Below are 19,863 nucleotides of genomic sequence, written 5' to 3' on the forward strand. Positions count from 1 at the left end.
TCCAATGCGATAAATTCAGATTTTATTGTAGAGCGAGCAATACAAGTCTGTTTGGATGATTTCCAAGAGGCTGCTCCTCCGCCGATAGTAAATACATATCCACTTGTGGATTTTACTTCGTTCGATCTGGTGATCCAATTTGCATCACTATATCCTTCAAGTACCGCAGGATATTTATCATAATGCAAAGCATAATCTTGAGTGTATTTAAGATACCCTAAAACTCTTTTCATTGTCATCCAATGAGTTTTGTTAGGATTACTCGTGTACCGGCTTAATTTACTAATAGCACATGCTATGTCTGGTCGTTTACAGTTCATTATATACATTAAACATCCCAATACTCTTGTGTACTCCAATTGTCAGTCACTTTCACCTTCATTCTTTCGAAGTGCAAAGTTCACATCCAATAAAGTCTTGGCAATACCAAATTCCATATACTTGAACTTGTCAAGTACTTTTTGGATATAGTGAGACTGTGACAATGCTAACCCTTGTGGAGTTCGATGGATTCTTATACCTAAGATCACATCTGGAACTCCAAGGTCTTTCATATCAAACTTGTTCTCGAGCATTTGTTTGGTTGCATTTAGGTCAGAAATGTCTCTGCTGATGATCACCATATCATCCACATATAAACAAACAATGACTTGGTGATTTAGAGTGTCTTTAATGTAAACACATTTATCACATTCATTTATCTTGAACCCGTTTGCCAACATGGTTTGGTCAAACTTTGCATGCCATTGTTTAGGTTCTTGCTTTAGTCCATACAATGACTTAATAAGTCTATACACCTTAGTCTCCTTCTCTGGAACCACAAAACCCTTAGGCTGTTCCATGTATATTTCTTCCTCTAATTCTCAATTTAGGAAAGCAGTTTTCACATCCTTTTGATGGGTTTGAAGATCATATACCACTGCTAAGGCAATTAACATTCAAATTGATATTATTCTTGTTACTGGCGAGTATGTATCAAAGTAATTAAGGCCTTCTTTTTGTTTGAAGCCTTTTACTACAAGTCTTGCCTTGTATTTGTCAATAGTGCCATCCACTTTTATCTTCCATTTGAAGATCCATTTAGAACCTAAAGATTTATTTTCGGGAGGAACATCAACCAATTCCTATATATGGTTGCTAAAGATTGAATCAATGTCACTATTGACTGCCTCTTTCAAAAAGGATGAATCCAAAGATGTCATCTCTTCCTTAAATGTTTGAGGCTTATTTTCCAAAAGAAATGTTATAAAATCCGATCCAAATGAAGTAGACATTCTTTGACGTATACTACATCTTGGATTTTCTTCATTATGTACATTGTTCATCTCGAGGTCATTTAGATCCTCTACTAGACTGTTCATGTCTAATTTTATACAGGTAAATATTTTCAAAGAATTCATCATTGTCTGATCCAATTACTTTATTTTCATTAATATCCAGATGTTTGGATTTATGAACCAAAAATTGACATTCTTCACTACTTTTAGCATATCCTATAAACATACAGTCCACCGTCTTAGGTCTTATCTTAACCTTTTTAGGAATAGGAATGGACCTTTACTAGACACCCCCACACTTTAAAATATTTCAAGTTGGGTTTCCTTCCTTTCCATTTTTCATAAGGAATTGATTGTGTCATACTATGAGAAACTCTGTTGAGTATAAAATTGATTGTTAGCCCCCCCCCCCCCCATAAGTTTTACGGTAAACCGGAACTTATAGCAAGGTATTCATCATTTCCTTCAAAGTTTGTTTTTTATTTTCGCAATTCCGTTAGATTGAGGTGAATATGGGGTCGTAGTTTGATGGATGATTCCATTCTCTACACATAATTGCCTGAAGGGAGATTCATATTCTCCGCTCTTATCACTTCTTATCATTTGAATCTTTTTGTCTAACTGATTTTCAACTTCAGTTTTATATTGCCTAAATGCATCTATTGCTTCATCCTTACTATTTAGCAAGTAGACATAATAGTATCTAGTACAATCATCAATAAAAGTTATGAAATAGTTTTTCCCATCATGTGATGGTGTTGACTTCATATCACAAATGTCAAGGTGTATTAAGTCTAAGGGATTGAAATTCCTTTCAACGGACTTATAAGGATGTTTTGCATACTTCGATTCCACACACGTTTGACACTTTGATTTATTTCATTCAAAGTTTGGCAAAACTTCTAAGTTAATCAGTTTTCGTAACATTTTATAATTAATATGGCCTAATCGTTCATGCCATAAATCATAAGACTCAAGTAAATAAGAAGAATTTGAACTTTTATTTATTTCAACAGTCATTACATTCATCTTATAAAGGTCCTGGTGAGATAGCCTTTTCCTACATACATTTTTCCTTTGCTAATTATAATTTTTCCAGAAATGGTTACACATTTGAATCCGTTCTTGTCTAGAAGTGAAACATAAATTAAGTTCCTATGTAATTCTGGAACATACAAGACATTGTTAAGTGTCAAGACCTTGCCCGAAGTCATTTTCAAGCACACTTTCCCTATTCCTTCCACCTTAGCAGTAGAGGAGTTAGCCATGTAGATCATTTCTTCTACTTGAGATGAAGAAAATGATGAAAATAATTCTTTGTTGGCACAAACATGGCGGGTTGCACTAGAATCCATCCACTATTTGTGAAGATTTCCCACCAAGTTGCATTCTGAGAATATAGCACACAAATCATCGCATCCTTTGTTGGATTCAATCATATTTGCTTGATCCTTTTTCTTTCCTTTCTTTAGGGCACGACAATCCATGGATTTGTGGCCAATCTTTCCACAATTGAAGCATTTTCCCTTGAATTTCTTCTTGGGTTGATTTCTTTCTTGTTCAATTCTTCCTTTTCTTAGAATTATTTTGATCATCTTCTACAACATGTGCTCCATTAATTCTAGATTCCCTTTTGACCTTCTCTCAGCAGCCTTATTATCCTCTTTAATACACAGTTGGATAATAAGATCTTCAACAGTCATTTCCTTGTGTTTATGCTTCAAGCAGTTTTTGAAGATTTCCACAAAGGTGGTAGCTTCTCTAGGATGAGTGATATCTTGTATTCTCTAGGATAAGAACTTTGTTTGGCTTGGACGTTGGTAGATTATCACGGCTACTTAATGTGCTCTTGTGAATTTTGATTGTATATGATGACAACAAATACATGGAGTAATGTTAGAGTACGTGCCCTACTGATTAGCTTATTTTAGTCTAGTTGTTGCTATGGATGGAACGGGTTGCCTAGCGTGTTCCAGTGAAAGTAGTAAAGACAATAAGTAGGGAACAGAATTGTTTTTACATGGAAAACACCCGACTCAGAAGGTGTAAAAACTACGACATGTACCTCTAAAGGATTTAACCTTAACTTCACTAAATAACTCTGAGCCTCAAGAACGACTGATTACAAAACTCTTGTAACCTATGAATTATAAACTCTAATTCCTATAACTCAAAAACTAGAAATTATAAACTCTAATTCCTATACCTCAATAACTAGGAATTATAAAGTCTAATTCCTATAAATCAATAATTACCCTTGACTGTTGAACCCACTTTGAGTTTTCCCAAGTTGAAGTTAACTCATCTTAGTATTTTTCCTAAGTAACCAATATAGGAAATCAATAACTTACAACTCAATAAGAATAGTACAATTAAACTGACTCATGAACTATAAAGCTTAATCTGTTAAATAGGCTCATCAATTTGTTTCTTTGTACTAGAAGAACTTGAATCTTCAGTCAGAATTCTCTTAATTATTAACTTTCTCAATTTGATTGTGTTTAGCCTTTTATCTCTCTGTAAGTGCGCAAGTTACTCTAAATGATACGTCTTCTTTTTAAGCACAACTCTCCAAAAAGTCACTCTTTATTTCAAACTTCCCCTTAATCAAAACTCTCATTACTTAGAGTTATACTTCAAGTGAGACTCATTCTTCAATTCCAACTCTTTCCTTCTTATTGTTGTAGTCAAACTCTAAGTCTTCAAATTAGCACATATTTATTTCCTTTAGTTTATTAGAAAAAACCACTTATCTGGTCCTTGATTCTTGAACCCTTGTCTTTAATCATCGATGATTTTGCTATAAGTTCAACTACATGAGACAATGCATTTGTAAACCAGCTTGACTGACATGTTTAATATCATGTTGTCAATCATTAAAACTACATAGTACGCAACAAGTTCCATATTTTTTATGATGACAAACCTCTTCTATTTGTGCATTCAAACATCTTTACCTATAGGCACTGAAGTATGAAATACTAGAATGAAACAGGTTAGTCAATGAGTTATAAACACTATACAACTTATTTCTTCCCCCTTTTGGCATCATTGAAAAACCACTTCAATGCAATAATATACTATCCAAAGTGATTAGTTATGCTATTCATGGCCACTGGGCTATCACCAAAATAATCAGATAAAGACTCTAGCCAACATAGTAATGTAATAAAGAGAGAAAGAACATGGGTCAATTGAGCAATGATAACCATTCTATTAATCTACTAGAATATGTTCCACATTAAACCTAAGCTAGTACTGAACAAAGCAAAATAACCGAGCATTAATAAAAAAGAAAGCGGTATAAAAGTGGGAAATAGCTGAGGATACACATAGTGAGGAGCAGATGAGAAAGGTGGAACAAGTGATATCAATTATGTCAATTGATGAATGACTTCAACATTTTTAGCCATTTCTAGATAAATTTCAACCTCCAAAATGATTATCCTAGTATGAAGGACCTCCTTTTCCACTTCATGAATGCTTTGTGCAACTTCTAGTTTAGAAGTTTTCTCAGATAAAGCATTTCTCAGTTTTTCTTTTTGCAAAGAAGTGTTAGACCTCCTTATTGAAATAGGTAGAGCAACATGATTGATCTATTCAAGAACATCCTTTGTTGTTTGAAAAATCAAACCTGAACTAGGACTTAGAATTCCTCAAAAATCTGAGTCAATCAAAAACTAAAAGGAAGAGCATGTCCCTTTCCATCCTTCAAAAACATATGTTGCATGTGCTTGATGATCAAGCTTAGAGAATTTATGGTGCAAAATATGATAGTTTGGTTGAGAGGAAAGAAAAAATTTCTGGTGTAGTGTTATATCTTGGTTTTTGGCCTTGGAATTTTTCCTGGAACTGTTCTCCAGACCCAATACAACTCATGGGTACGAGTCATATATTGGGGTACGAGTGGTATGGTCCAGTTGTATGTTAACCAGTGTTGGTTGGTGGAATGATGGGTTATTGGAATGGATACGACTTAAGGGATAAGAGTCGTATGGTTAAGTACGAGTCATATCTTGTACTCGTATAGGGGATAGTGTTAAATCCTCTTGGTATTCTATTCTGCCAGGGATACGGATGGGAGGTACGGATTATATGCATTGGATACGAATTGGTTGGATGAGTCTTATACTTGAAAATATTGGGTCCAAGGGTTGGGGTAGTATATGAAAAGTGGGTACCACTCGTATTGAAAGGATACGACTCTTATGGGTCAATCATCTCCCTGTGACGGGATTTTGTGCAACTTAAGTAGGGTTATTCTGGGAATTTCCCTATTTACCCTAATAAGACCCGACGACTTCTAACCTACTTGGAAGAGTATTCCCCTATTTTTTTACTCTTTAACACTTAGAAACTATTCCTAAACACATCATAATTCTCTTAAGATCTTCTAGGGCAAGAAAGCTAGGGTTTCATCTCGAGGACTAATTTGGAGCTTGCTTTGGTGATTTCTTTCCATCAATTCTTTTGTATAAGGCATGTTCACTTTCCTTATTTTTAGTTCCAACTAAAGGTATGATTTTACTATTGGTTTTCATGATTTTATTGTTGAATGCTTTTGGATTTAAAATATAATTTGGGGGTTTTGTTTATATATGGTTGGTTATGGTTTCCCATGGTTTTAATTATGCTTTTCTATGCATTAATGGTGGTTTTGGATAATTGAATTATATGGGAATGGTTGTTAGTAATTGGAATTGGTTTTGGATATATATTATGCCCCTAATGTATTTGACAAAATACTTATAAAGATATGTTCATTGCATTGAATTCTTTTAAATGGAACTTTTTCTTGTTTTAAACTTGGTAAAGGATTTATGCATGGATTAAATGGTTTGGAAAGATAAATGGCTAAACGAGTATGCTTGTGGGTTAAGGATTCCCCCAAGTAGTTTTAACATGGTAATTGGAAGGACACCTAAGGTCCCCTTACCTATATGTGGTTGCCTACAGATAGTACTTGCAACTATGGTTGGTTTGATGATACCACCACTAAATGTCCTCGGTTAATAAATGGTAAATGGATTGCTTGGAAATGATTTTAATTGGTCATTATTGGGGGAAGTGTAGCTAAATTGTGAAAGGCGGAGGTCCCGAGGGAAACAAAATTGGAAACTCATATTTGCCGGTATGAGATTGGTCTTGATGGACCATGTGCATGAAGTCACACCTCATATTGGGGGATGTACTAGTCATCACAACGGGATATTTTCCTGGTCATGTGGCTACACACACTGGGGCCTTTCAGCAGGGAGAGATGAACCCATATTACCCGTGGGTGCTTTAGGACGGCAAAGCTACACAACCTAAGTAAAGGTTTTATATGCATGCTAAATACGGATTTCCTTTTTCGACACTTATATATATGTGTATGGTTGTATGCTTTATGGATGGTTTTACTTGGTTTTATAAATGGCATTATTTTATCCTTATCCTAAGTTCATGCCAGCGGTCGCTCAGTAACCTATCTACTGGCGGTTGTATACCCATGCTATGCAGGAACCAACCATTCTACTCCTCCTGTCTAGCACTCAACCTCGATATCAACATTTGGACTAAAGTGGTGAGCGTCTATCCTTTCGGAAGGCTCCATTTCATATTATGGGCATCTTTGGACATTTTTATTTTATTTTGGATATTGGTTTTGGCCATGGTTGAGGGCATGTCCCAACCAGATGTTTTTACTCTTTTGGATAGAGTCTTGGTAGTACTTCTGGGGGTTGGTATATCTAATCCAAATTCGCAGTTGCAATAACTATCAAAATGCAAGGAATGTTGTATCTTGTATTTCATACCCTATTGGAAATGAAAAAGACACCATATGTAAGCCTATATGGTCAAAACATATACTGTAAATAACAACTAGTCATTTCAATACACATCTAACAACATCTAACACCTAGGCTCGTATATGGACAATACATAAAAAAAATAATGCATATAAATAAGACATTTCATTACACATCTAACAACATATAGTAAGTGATGTATATGTTAGACAAATACATAGGTAATGTCCATAGCCTGAGACACATAAGAAAACTGAAAACATATACATAAAAAATATGATGTATATGAACTAGGAAATTCATTACAGGTTTAATAACATATGCAACTTATTTATATGTTTTACATATACATATGTAATATCCATTGCCTCAAACACACATTACACAATAAAATCCAAAACTGAAGTTATGTATATGTTCAACAACATGTAATGAATAATGTATGTGTACAATACATACATACTTACTAATATATACATCAGTAACCACATATGTATATGAACTACAAATATCAATATATTTCAACCAAACACATCAACAAATATGTATATGCAGAATATATACAAAGAGTTATTTTGTATTCGCACAACCAGTTTCTAAGATAACTTCAAACTTATGAAAACCCCCAACAACTCCATAAGAACAAACAACCACAGACAATTAATTAACAGTTTTAAAACCTCAAATTACTTACAAAAACACAATAAACCCATAACAAAAAAATCAAAATTGAAAAATCTGAAATATCTTTAGTAAACGTGGTTGTCCATTATCATCTTTTTTGGATTTTCTTGACGATTCTCCAATTTATTTTTTTGACTTTAAAGTTGTATATTTGTTAATCTTTTTCATCTTGATGGGGTCGTTATGATTTTTTTATCTGTTTTCAATAAAGTTAGGCTCCTCGTAATCAAATACTTCGGGAACGAACCCAACTAACGGATTTGTTGTTTTGGTATTTGAGTTAATCCTAAACTAAAAGAAGGAGAATCATCCATTAACTAAGTTGTTAATTTAGAACTTGAAATAGACAATTTTGAAAAGAAAAAAAGATAATGCAGATATTCAAACTATGATTTGATAAAGTAGAAACCCAAAAAATTACTTAATAAAAACATGCAATAATTTCTTCTTTCCAAAAATTCAAAAATTTCGACTAGATAATGAAAATAAAAATTTTAATATTCCTCAGATCTTAAAAATTAAGAACGTTAAAAGAAGATTAAGTTGAAATTGAATACCATTGACTAGCAGTTGGACTCAAACACGGTTGATTTCAAACATGAAAACCAACCCTTGATTCTAGCCTTTCTTAAGGGGAGAAACAGTGAGAGTGAAAGAAAATTCTATGTATATGTATTTTCGGAGAGAGAAAGTTAAAAAGTGGAATTAATGTAATATGTTTAGGGAGATGGAATTTTTTATAATAAATGAAACATAAGTTCTAGGCTTGTGTAATTTTTAGTTATTTTGGCCAATTCTTGGGTCATGTAAAATATAGTCAAATTAGATAGGAATTTAGTTAATTCATTAAGATCTTGATCATATTGACAAGTAATCGACTAATTTGGATTATAATTTTGGCCTATTTAATTTTAATTATGGTCATTCCATCATTTACATGACTTTCAGCAGACATTTTGTTGTTACAAAGAGACAACAGACTTAGTATGTTAGAATACTAATTATAGAGTTTTAAAAACTTTAAACACCAACTTGTTTCTAGTTTAACGATGAAGTTTTTATGTTCTTCTAATCATCAACTGAATGAACTTTAACTCGTGATGAAGTTTTATATCTTCAAATCACTATTAAGTTCAAACAGAGTAGAAAGACAAAAGTTTTAATCTCCAGAAACACAAAAGTACAGAGAGTTCAATGAATCGATGAAGTTTTTATATTCTTCAAACCGAATTCTCACATTGATTTCTCAGTGAAGTTTTTATATTCTTCCAACCAAGAGAGTAGAAGATCACAAGACTTTAGTCACTACAAAATCAGTCTCAATACAAATTACAAAAGTCCTTTGCGGTGAAACAAATTTCACCAAAAAAAAACAAACAATATTTTTTTTCAATAAATTCCTAAAGATTGTTATTTTTTTCAAGTTTAATCAGTAAAATCTGTATTTATTTAACTATAACTTCAAACACATATTCAAATTAATATATGAACAATCAAATAAAGTTTAAACTCTGTATATTCAACTTTGAACTTCAACAATAAGTTCAACACAACTTATGAGTAACCAAAAATAAAGTTCATACTATTTTCTTGAAAAATAAAATCAAATGTTAAGAACTTCAATACAAGTTCAACCAACTTATGAACTATCAAAATGAAGTTTCAAGAACTTCAAATGCAAGTTCCAACATTTGAAGAACTATCAATATGAAGTTCAAACTATTTTTTGGGAAAAATAGTAAAATAAACTTTAAGAAAAAGTGATGAAGCAGAAAGTTGTAAAAGAAGTCCACCGAATGCACGATATGTCCTGAAGAAATTTATTCCTCTCAAGTACCCGAGGTTATGGAATCTTTCTTCCTAGTATAAAATAATTCTTTTTCTAGAAATAGCGGTACCTCAAATTTTCAGAAACTCCGAACACATTCATTGATTTTATGATCACATGAGAGTTTTTAGAAGAAGAATATTATTTTTTAATTCAAAATTGTGTCTTTACATGAGAAAAAATTCAGGTATTTATAGCCATCAAGGTGTTGCTTCATGAAGAGAATTAATGATTCAGAAAGGTGCACCTCTTCATAAAGGTGCAACTCTTAGGAAAAGGTGTAACTCTCAAAAAAATCACAACCCATTAGAAAGGCTATAACCATCCAAAGTGAAAGGTGCCTATTCAAATTGCATCCTTTCTCTTGGTGTCTTTCAAAAAAAATACCTATCCATTTTTCATTCACACTACTTACAAAGCCAACACTTCTCTCCAGACAACATAACTATTTGGACTATCATTTCATAGAACTTGTCTTTTAATTTAGGGTGCACCTTATTATCACACAAGATTCCAGAAATGAGCCTTCATTCCATCCACCCTATGTCAATACGGTATGTGACATTCTCATCAATCTCTTTATTTTCTTGGATCATAGACCTAAGATACTTGACACTATCTTTCTTTCGAATAGATTGGGAATTTAACTTCACTACCACACCCATCTCATGCGTCAACTAACTGAACTTGCACTTCAGGTATTCTGTATTGGTCCTGCTCAACCTAAACATTTTAGACTATAGGGTTTGTCTCCAAACCTCCAACTTACCATTAACACCTCCCCGAGTCTCGTCTTTTAGAACTAAATCATCTGTAAATAACATACATCAAGGTAGCTCCGTATGAATAAAAATCAATACATCCATTACCAAGGAGAATAAAAATGGACTAAGAGTTGATCCCTGGTGCAACCCTATCAAGAAAAGAAAGTTCTCTGAATCTCCACCCATCATTATCACTTGAGTCTTTGTTCCATCATACATATTGTTAATCGACCTAGTATACGTCACAGGAACACATCTTGCCTTCAAGTACCTGTAAAGAACCTCTGGGAATTTTGATGTAAGCCTTCTCTAGATTGATAAACACTATGTGAAGGTCCTTATTCCTTTTTCTATACTGCTCTGCTAATCTACTCACGATATGAATAGCCTCAGTAGTCGAGCTACCTGGCATGAATCTGAACTGATTCTCAGAAATAGTCACAATCCTAACAAGAGGAAATCATGAGACACCTATTTTACTTACAACAACACTAGTCTTAGTAAGCTTAGTTCATTGGGATGGGATTGAAAATTCTTAGACTAGAATTGGATAGGAGTTTGCCTTAGGCTTTTTTCGGGACTAGCAGTGCATCCACCTAACCCTTGTTTTTAATAGAATGTCTAGAATAGCCTTTTGTTGGCATAAATTACTTCTTTTTGATACCTTGACTGATTCGTGAATTTTAGGATGACTTAATTAGTTTGTTAAGCCTTAACTAGCCTTGTGACCCCGGTTGGTATAGTATTTGACTTTAAACCCTATAGTTAGTTTGTTAAGCCTTAACTAGCCTTGTGACCCCAGTTGGGGTAGTAGTTGACTTTAAATCATATCACTTTACTTAATGACTAAAATGTTGTATCGCTTATAGAATTGATCGCCTTACCTAGGAATTTAAGACTACTTGGGTTCAAGAGAAATTATAATCTTAGATCATTATTACATTTATCTTAATTAATATTTTCAATTTCAGTCAAGCACCTTGCAGTTATCTTGTTACTTGTCAGAGTGCAGTTCGATCTTGACATTTTGCTATTATGGTATTGTTTTCTAGCTTTAGTTCAAGTTTGGTATTGATGATCTATACACAACATTTTATTATTAAGATATAGTTCCCTAGTTTCAATTTGTGTTCATCATTTATGATCAATTTGGGTACTGATTTGGCATTGTAAACCCGGTAAGGACACAAACTTGAGTTATGACCGGGAAGGAGCATCAAGAATGCTTACTATGTATTGGCTCGCACTATACTTACTATTGTGGTTAATTTATCATCATATTAGTGTTACTATTTTCTTGTACCCACCGGACTTATGGGTGTTTGATTGGGTTATTCTCTTTTTTTGTGTGTCTTTTGAGCTTATGAGGGCCTACTTAGGTTATAGTTAGACTTTATTTTCATTCTTGAGCTATTTTTCTCATATGTATCACATCCATTCAGTATGATCCATTATCTTCCATTTATATCCTTTATTCTTGAATTTAGTTTACATTCTTGTAATTTATTTTACTTTTACTGTGATTTAGCTCAGTCGGCCTATGATGCCTTCTGAGTACCCATAGTTTTGGTACTCATGCTACACTTTTGAATCTTTTTTCTGATACAGATCCGAATACAAATCACTACCTTTAACGTTATCCTCGGGCTTGCTGCTAATTCGAAGATAGGGTGAGCTTTTCCAGTTCGCAGTTGATCCCCGTTCTTCTGCTATTTTTGGATGTCTTTTTATACATTCTAAGAATATGATGTATATTTGACTCTGTATAGTACTCTATTTTGATTTAGTGGCTATTATGCCGATCTTACCAGGTCATGGGGATCTCATTTTTCGTATTTTGTCCTCCTCCCTCTATTGTATAATACGTTTGTATCTATTTACCATTTCTTTTAGTTACTTAGTGTTTTGTTTGAATGCCTATAAAAACTTGTTGGAATGCCTTTAGTTTTTATTTTCATGTCTTCCGCCGGTTAATCCGTTTCTTTTTTGTTTTGAGATATAGTTTGGCTTACCTACTTGTGGATTATAGTAGATGCTATCATGACTCGAGAAATCGGATAGTGATAAACCATCGTTGCAAATATCGATATATCGAATAATAAACTGATACTAAATACAAAATATAAAAAAATTTGATATTATGCATCAAATAATGTTGTTTTACGACATTTAGTATAGAATGCCATTGGTTTTACGACATTTAGGATAAAATGCTATTATTTTTGTCACATTCAGTATAAATATCATTTTTTTGTCATTTAGTATAAAATGTCATTGTTTTGTTAAATTTCGTATCAAATGTGTTGTTTTTTTGACATTTTGTATCAAATGTTGAAAAACTCTTTATTTCTCAATATTTGTTTTAAATGTTACAAAATAAATGTCGTCAGGTCCTCACTTTCAAGTAATGTGAAATGCCTTTTTATTTTCAACAATCCACTAATGATATGAACCAAAATAGGAAAATCAAAACAATACGAAAATAAAGGAAAACACTAAATACAAAACACAAAACAAGGAAATGAAAATAATAAAAGTAAAGTATAGATAGATTAACACAAGAGAAGGAACATAAGCAAACCACAATATACTAAATTGAGGCCCTCAAATGTAATCCAACTACAAGCACCAATTCTCTTACGAAGATCCCTAGTGAAGCTAATTCACTCGCAACCTATGTTTCTCAACTAATCGATAAGCTCTAAACAAAAGAGTGGAGTCAGTTTGACTTGTATCATCCTCCCTTCTTGAAAAGAATTAGTCCCCGAATCCAACTCTTTTATCGACTTGTCGTCATACTTTCCAAGCTTGAAATCCTTTGGTAAGAACTCCACTACTCCTTCAAGCTCATTTTCATTAGGCACTTTCCTTCCATCTTTCTTTGAAGTTTTTTGTTCATGAACCTGCACAAAGAAAGGAGTGACACTAGGCAAAATGCTAGTATCGTGGTTAGTGGACCTAAGAAGAAAAGGGTCTTTGCATAAGGGTATTTTGAGTGGTTGCACAATATTTTGTGGAGCCTAGTTTGTATTTGTTTGGGTTGAGGAAACATGTTCTTGAGGTCTTGGGGCACAATTTTGATGGATGAACCCCGGTGTAGTGGCAGTTGTTAGGTTAATGAGTCAGTTATCCATGCTCGCCCACTTATCTTCAATACATGTTATGGTTCTGTTTATTTTATCCACATTTTGTTGCACTCCCATGAGAACTTCCATAAGAGTATCAAGGGTTGCTCCACCCATGGCTCAGTATATGGTAGAAAGAAGATGAAGCAACTATGGATGACTCATTTAAAAGTAAAAACAATTGACTCAATTAAGTAGTAAAGACTTGAATTCAAATGTTAAACTAAGAAAAACAAAAGACAAATGAAAGAAAAGACACAAGGAATTAGGATACGAAAGAAGAACAGACTAGAACTAAATAAACAACTAAGTAGTTTTAGTGTTAGTTTTTAATTAGTGTTAAGAATCAAAGAAATGAAAGGAGGATTTAAGAGATGAATTTAATGAATTGAACCTGAGCAAATGAAGTGTTTTGATAGTTGAAATGCATTGGAACAAGGTTGAGGTGCGTTGGAAGTGTGTTGGCAGCCTTGGCACACCTTGAAGGCAAGCCAAAGGACAAAGTGGGCTGCCTTGAGATGTGGAAGCAGATGGGGCGCAGGTTGAGGGAAGGTTGGACGCAGGAGGGGACTGCTCTACTGGTTTGACCTGTGTTTGGGGTGCTGCAGCAAGTCAGCGACAGACCCAACACATACCAGGCGCAAGTCACCCGCCCAACAGCTTCAAAGTTGTACTTTTGTCCTCTCTTTAGGAATATTCTTTAGGATCTTCAAAAGGTGTTTTGTACCAATATTTTTTCACACTTTTTTCATCACTTTTGAGGATCAAACACCACCTTTTGAAGAAATTTCAAAATGAAGATTTGAATCTTCCTCAAGAACACCAAGAACTCAAAAAATTTCCAACTCTTCAACCCTTCATCGGAATGCGATGAAATTTTGAACCTAGGCTCTTCACCTTCTAATCGCATTCCAAGCATCATTATACTCAAATTCCTCATCAAAATTTTCAAATTTCAAAACCCATTTTCAATTTCTTCGAATTCAAGCTTCCAACAATGGTAGAATCTTCAATATAGCTCCGATGAAGCTCAAATTCAATATTTAGACTCTACTAGTGTTAGGAAATAAGAATCTAACACTAAAAAACAACAAAGTCAACAAAATTAAAGACTAGAAATTTGACCTAAATCCAAAAACATGAATAGTGAATATTTTTGTGATTTTTTAATTTTTCAAGACAACGAGACCCAAGATTGTCTTCGTGGGAATGAAATCAAGTCCTACTCTGATACCAAAGATTGACTTTAATTTTTAATTGGACCCATAGCATGAGTATTAGGCTTTTGGGTATTTTTCGGCCCAATTAATATTTAGGGTCACTTTAGAGCCCAAGTTGTAATAAGTGGCATTTGGCCTATAAATAGCTAGGACTTTCATTTTAGAGATGGTTGAATTTGAATGAATGTATACACTTTAGATTGTTTTATTGAAGCTTGTTGGAAGCTTTATGAATTGTGAAGAAACGTGGGTTGCATGGGATTCCATTCCCGTGAGATCCTCGTAAGAGATTGGTGTTTATAGTAATTGATAGGAAGGTCTTAGGGTTTGATATACCATTTGATTGTCCTCTCTTTATCTCTTTGTGTCAATCTATCAGTCTATCTTTTCATTTATCCTTTACTTGTTTTATTCGTTTTCCTTTGTTTTTGAGTTGTTATCATCTTCGTTGTCTTCTTATCCTATCAACTAATCAGAACATTTTAATATTGACCTTGTGTTAGGATGTGCTAAATAATTAATTGTATAAACATGATTAGGAAAAGTGATCATTGTGGAATAATTAACGCATGTTAGAAGATAATTTGAAAATATTTTGGTACACACATCGTGGCTTTCCATACAGTTGTTTATACTTATTTGACAATAATTAATTTGTATTTTGTAACAACACGGAGGTTTCATTTATTTATGTCTACTGCAGCTCTCAGCTTTGCAACTTATTTTCTATCATTCGAATAGGTAATTTGTTCACCTTTTAATCCTCATTAACATATTAACAAAACATATTCTTTGTCTCAATTTATGTGATGTAGTTCGTACTTCGTCAATCAAACTATTAAATTTTAAGCGTAAATATCGAACATACTTCGAGTATTTCAAAATAAAATTTATATATTTATAAATTATATAAAAGTAGTTAACAATTCAAAATATTTATAAGGCATATAAAAAAATCGTGGTAAAAAATCCTCGCTTAACTCTTGAATTCAGACATTGTCATATAAATTAGGATCAACGATTAACACTCTTGAAATAAACATCTTTAAATTTGTCTACTTCGTCTTTTAAATCTAAGCAATTATCAATTATGTCTAGGATCTTGATTTTGACATTATATACTCTGCCTGATCTTTTCCACTATTGATGACTTACCCCATGATAATTACCCTATCAAAGTCAACTTACACAGTTTAGCCAGCATAACAAAGCGCAGTCCTCAGCATTGAAAATCATTATAGGTTTCCCTACATGAGTTCCCCTCTTTCTCAACCTCTAATCAAAGAGAATATCCCTTAATATAATAGATTATTCACAGAAAAAATTCTTATTTGTGATATCACCTAGGAACAGAGAATTATTTTTATATGGATATACATTTTAAAAAAATTACTTTCTACAGTTCATGGAAAGCCACAATGTGCATGAAAATGTTTTTTAAATTTCTTTTTGAGTTAGAATGCAATTCTTGATCCACAAAAGGGCAGTTCAACACTATATATACTTGCCCAACAAAATACATATTCATCCAGGTATAGTTTCTTGACTACTATTCATTTGTTTTCGTCTTTTCTTTTTATTCTTCTTCAACAAAAAGGAAAAGGAGTTATAATGTCTGGTTTGTCCGCACGTTTTGTTGGAGTAGTAGTGTTGTTGCTTGTTCTTGCAAGTGGCATCGTTTCAGCCAACATTGAGATGGGCAACAGGCGCTTTCTTGGATCATCAGCTGGCTCAGCGAGTGGTAGTGGCGGCGGCTTAAGAGGCAGTGGACTTGGTGTTGGTGGGACTCTTAATGATGTAGGAAGTATTGGTGTTACAAGGGCTGGGGGTTTGCTTGGTGGTGCTGGTGTTGCCTCTGCTGGTGGGGGAAATTAAACCTGATTCATTCATAATTCTATCTACTGTTCCTTCCGAAAAATGGATGTATTTCTTTAGTTTAATTGATAAGTTTGGTGTGGTTAATCAAATTCTTATGTGTTCCTTTAAGCTCTCTTTGTTTGATTTGAAGCATATCTTCTTGTTCTATGTTCCATTTTTCTTATATTGTGTGCTCTTCTCCTATCATAATATATGTTCCAATTCAACCTCTTACTCCATGAATTTGTTGTCATACTATAAAACCAAAATTCAAGACCCTTACGATGATCTTTAATAGTCCTCAAGCAAAGTTTTTCTCCTAGAGCATACAAAACAGGATTAGTCCTATATTTCATTTAACACGGAAACGACAATTCCTCCTGAAATTGTTCCTTCTCCAAACAAAAACATACTATAGTAATAAAGCTATCACATTAAGTAAATTTGCCCTCCTCGCACTCATATAAACCATCCTATCCGCCATAATAACGCTCCCATTGACGAAATAATAATTTGGAGGAAACGGGCCAATTGATTTCCAATTGTTACCTTTCATTGAAAATATATCAATCTCCATGTCACCATCAACAACTCTAGGTCCTATTCCAAATATTTTGTAGCTGTCAAAACAAGGAAACTAGCAAAAATTATAAAGACCATGAACAACATCCGGTCGGTACTCCGAATTGGACAAGGGATTCTTCTTCTTCCCCAGTGTTCGGGTTCCACATAACAATTATGTCATCATCATTAAGAAATACTCCATTAGATGAGAACTATTGCAAATGGAGCCGGAGACTCGAGAAGAGAGACGGAACTACTTGAATCAAGTTGGGGGATATCCATGGTGTAGTGGTAGAAATCCCATTGGTTCATCTTGTGTCTGCTAGAAATGATAAATTTTAGTGAGTATCATAGTGTTGCTTGATGAATCTGTTGTCTTGAACTATTTGTTAGTGTTTAATTAGCGTGTCTATGATCAGTACGCTGTACTTGTCCAAATAGCCGTAGCAACTCTATTTATAATAGTGCAAAATTTACTTTAAATAGAAATTCTAAAACCTTTTACGATACTGTTTTGACTATAATTATCCCATTTAGTCAAAAATACAATGTTGGTTTTCAAAACTTCCAGCTATAGAATATGCTAATGAAGAAATATCCTGAAATGTTAGCCAACTTTTATACCCTTTAATCTAAAATCTTATGCAACTTGATTTAGTTTTTCAATAGTGTTGTCCGAATGTTTACGCCCAGCCAATAAACACAACACGTCATTTTATTGATCTCCTTCTACTGTTCCCTTAATTCCTAGTTAACTGTTGTACTACATTCTACTAGTATTTCTTAAGTTCAGTGCAATTCTGCTCAGTAGTTATAATATACATCAGCGTTTGTGTTGGAAATTTGAGATGTTACAGAAAATAATTGTACAAGGGTCATATAAAAGTACCAAAAGGATATTACGTTTCTTAAGGCCTGAAGTTTATACCATCTTTAATGTTGAATTAAATGATTGGCTTTCAAGAACTGGATTTATTTTTTTTTATCACTATAAGTATATTTATAACGATTGAATTCATGTACCTTTGTTAACAATTCGTTGTTACAAATCCTAGTTCTTGTAGCTGAAGTTGCTCCGACAATTTATGAGTTTGGTTATGTATAAGTGTAAGTACCGAGATTGAGTGAAGTTCTGATAGTTGACCAAGTTTTTAGGAAAAATTTAGCAGGGAAAACTACAACAATAACATATATCTAGAGTAATCTCGTAAGTGAGGTTTGGGGAGGGTGATTTGTCCACAACCTTACCCCAGCCTTATGAAGGTAAAGAGATTGTTTCCGATAGACCATCGCCTCAAGTAAAGCATATCAAGTAAACTAATCACCTTATGCAAATCTTTGCTCCTGTGTTCTGGTAGTTTCTTGGAGACAAGTTGTTGATAAATTTGATGTTTTGTTTTCGGGGCAGTTGAGCAAACATTTTTCTTCGTTGTTATGTTGTTATACTCTGCATTTTTTCATATCAGGTGGTTCCCTCTATGTGTTGTTGGGGAACACTCCTGTTGTTGTCATTCTTTTGTATCGCGCCATTCATTTTTTGTACTTCTCCATTTAGTAGCATGTTCCTAAGTATGCTAAACGGAGTGTCCCTGCACTTATCATCAGAGTGTCCCTGTACTTTGCAATTCGAGCAGAAAGACGGCATGGTTTCGTATTCAATCCTTTGTATAGAAGTTCCAACTTAACCCTGTGCATTCCTTATTACCACAGAGTTCTCATTTAACAACGGCTTTGTTGGATCTATCTCGACCCTCATTTCAGCAGTTGTTGGCCTCAATTGGTGGGTGTGGTCTTGTATATGATCAGGGGAGTTCCGATAGGATCTACGATTATACAAGGGTCATACAAAAGTACCAAATGGAGGCGAGCAGCCCTTTTAGCTCCACAAAAATTTACTTTGTGAGAATTTTCTTAACTAAAGGGGAGGGGGTGGGCGGAGGGTGGATTGGGGAAAAAGAAGCGCCTCTTTTTTATTCATAATTTGGTTTTTGTGACCGGATAATATGTGTTTTAAGGAAAGTTTATACCATCGTTAGTGTTGAATTAAATATTGGCTTTTCAGAACTGAATTTTTTTGGTCGCCATAAGTACATTTATAAGGACTGGATTCATGTACCTTCATTAATATTGGTCGTTAAAAATCCTAGTTCTTGTAGCGGAAGTTGCTCCAACAATTTATGAGTTTGGTTATGTATAAGCTTATGTAACGAGGTTGAATGATGTTTTGATGGTTGATGTATTATTCTAGAGGGAAGGAAGAGAGTTAGTTAATTGTTGATCTTGACTAGCTTAACTAGAAAGGTACATATTACTGCTTTTTCTCAACTTATATAATCCCAAAAAATCTACTGGAAGACCGGAGTCTCCTGAAAGAGGAGAGACAGAGAGCGTGAAAAGTGACAGTTGGAATAAAAGGGTTCAGGAGTTTCTGTAATCGTCCTGTTTCAGGTGAAGAAAGTATTAAAGAAGCAATTCTCACTTAACTGATTGCCAAAACAAGGAGAACCAAATCATGGCCTCTCTTGCAAGAAAGGGTTGGGAAGTACTCTTACGATACACAAGAATGAATACAAGAATATTGAAGTTGTTATATATGATCCAATTAGTAATGCTATGGAATGGGATAAACATCCATTCTGAGATATTAGAGATAATCATAACCGAGGCTTGGGGAGAGTGGTTTGTATGTAACATTAACCGAACCTTATGAATATAAAGAGACTGATTCCAATAGACTATCGTCTCAACTGAA

The 19,863-nt window shown here is 33.9% G+C and overlaps 1 protein-coding gene across 1 annotated transcript; it reads left to right on the forward strand.

Annotated features, from left to right (window-relative positions):
• The first annotated feature begins 16,013 nt into the window (after positions 1-16,013).
• LOC124887220 (acanthoscurrin-1-like) lies at positions 16,014-16,781 on the forward strand. The gene is made up of 2 exons (XM_047396431.1): positions 16,014-16,222; positions 16,336-16,781. Exons 1-2 carry the CDS (start codon positions 16,150-16,152, stop codon positions 16,563-16,565), a joined length of 303 nt encoding a protein of 100 aa, XP_047252387.1. The 5' UTR covers positions 16,014-16,149; the 3' UTR covers positions 16,566-16,781.
• Positions 16,782-19,863: the final 3,082 nt, after the last annotated feature.

Source organism: Capsicum annuum, chromosome 9, assembly GCF_002878395.1.
Source record: "Capsicum annuum cultivar UCD-10X-F1 chromosome 9, UCD10Xv1.1, whole genome shotgun sequence".
NCBI lineage: Eukaryota > Viridiplantae > Streptophyta > Magnoliopsida > Solanales > Solanaceae > Capsicum > Capsicum annuum.

Excerpts from the sequence above, each read along its gene's own strand:
- LOC124887220 (XM_047396431.1), top strand. The coding sequence starts at position 16,150 with ATGCAATTCTTGATCCACAAAAGGGCAGTTCAACACTATATATACTTG. Across the intron at positions 16,223-16,335 it reads CAAAATACATATTCATCCAG|TAGTGTTGTTGCTTGTTCTT; the intron begins GTATAGTTTCTT and ends TTGTTGGAGTAG.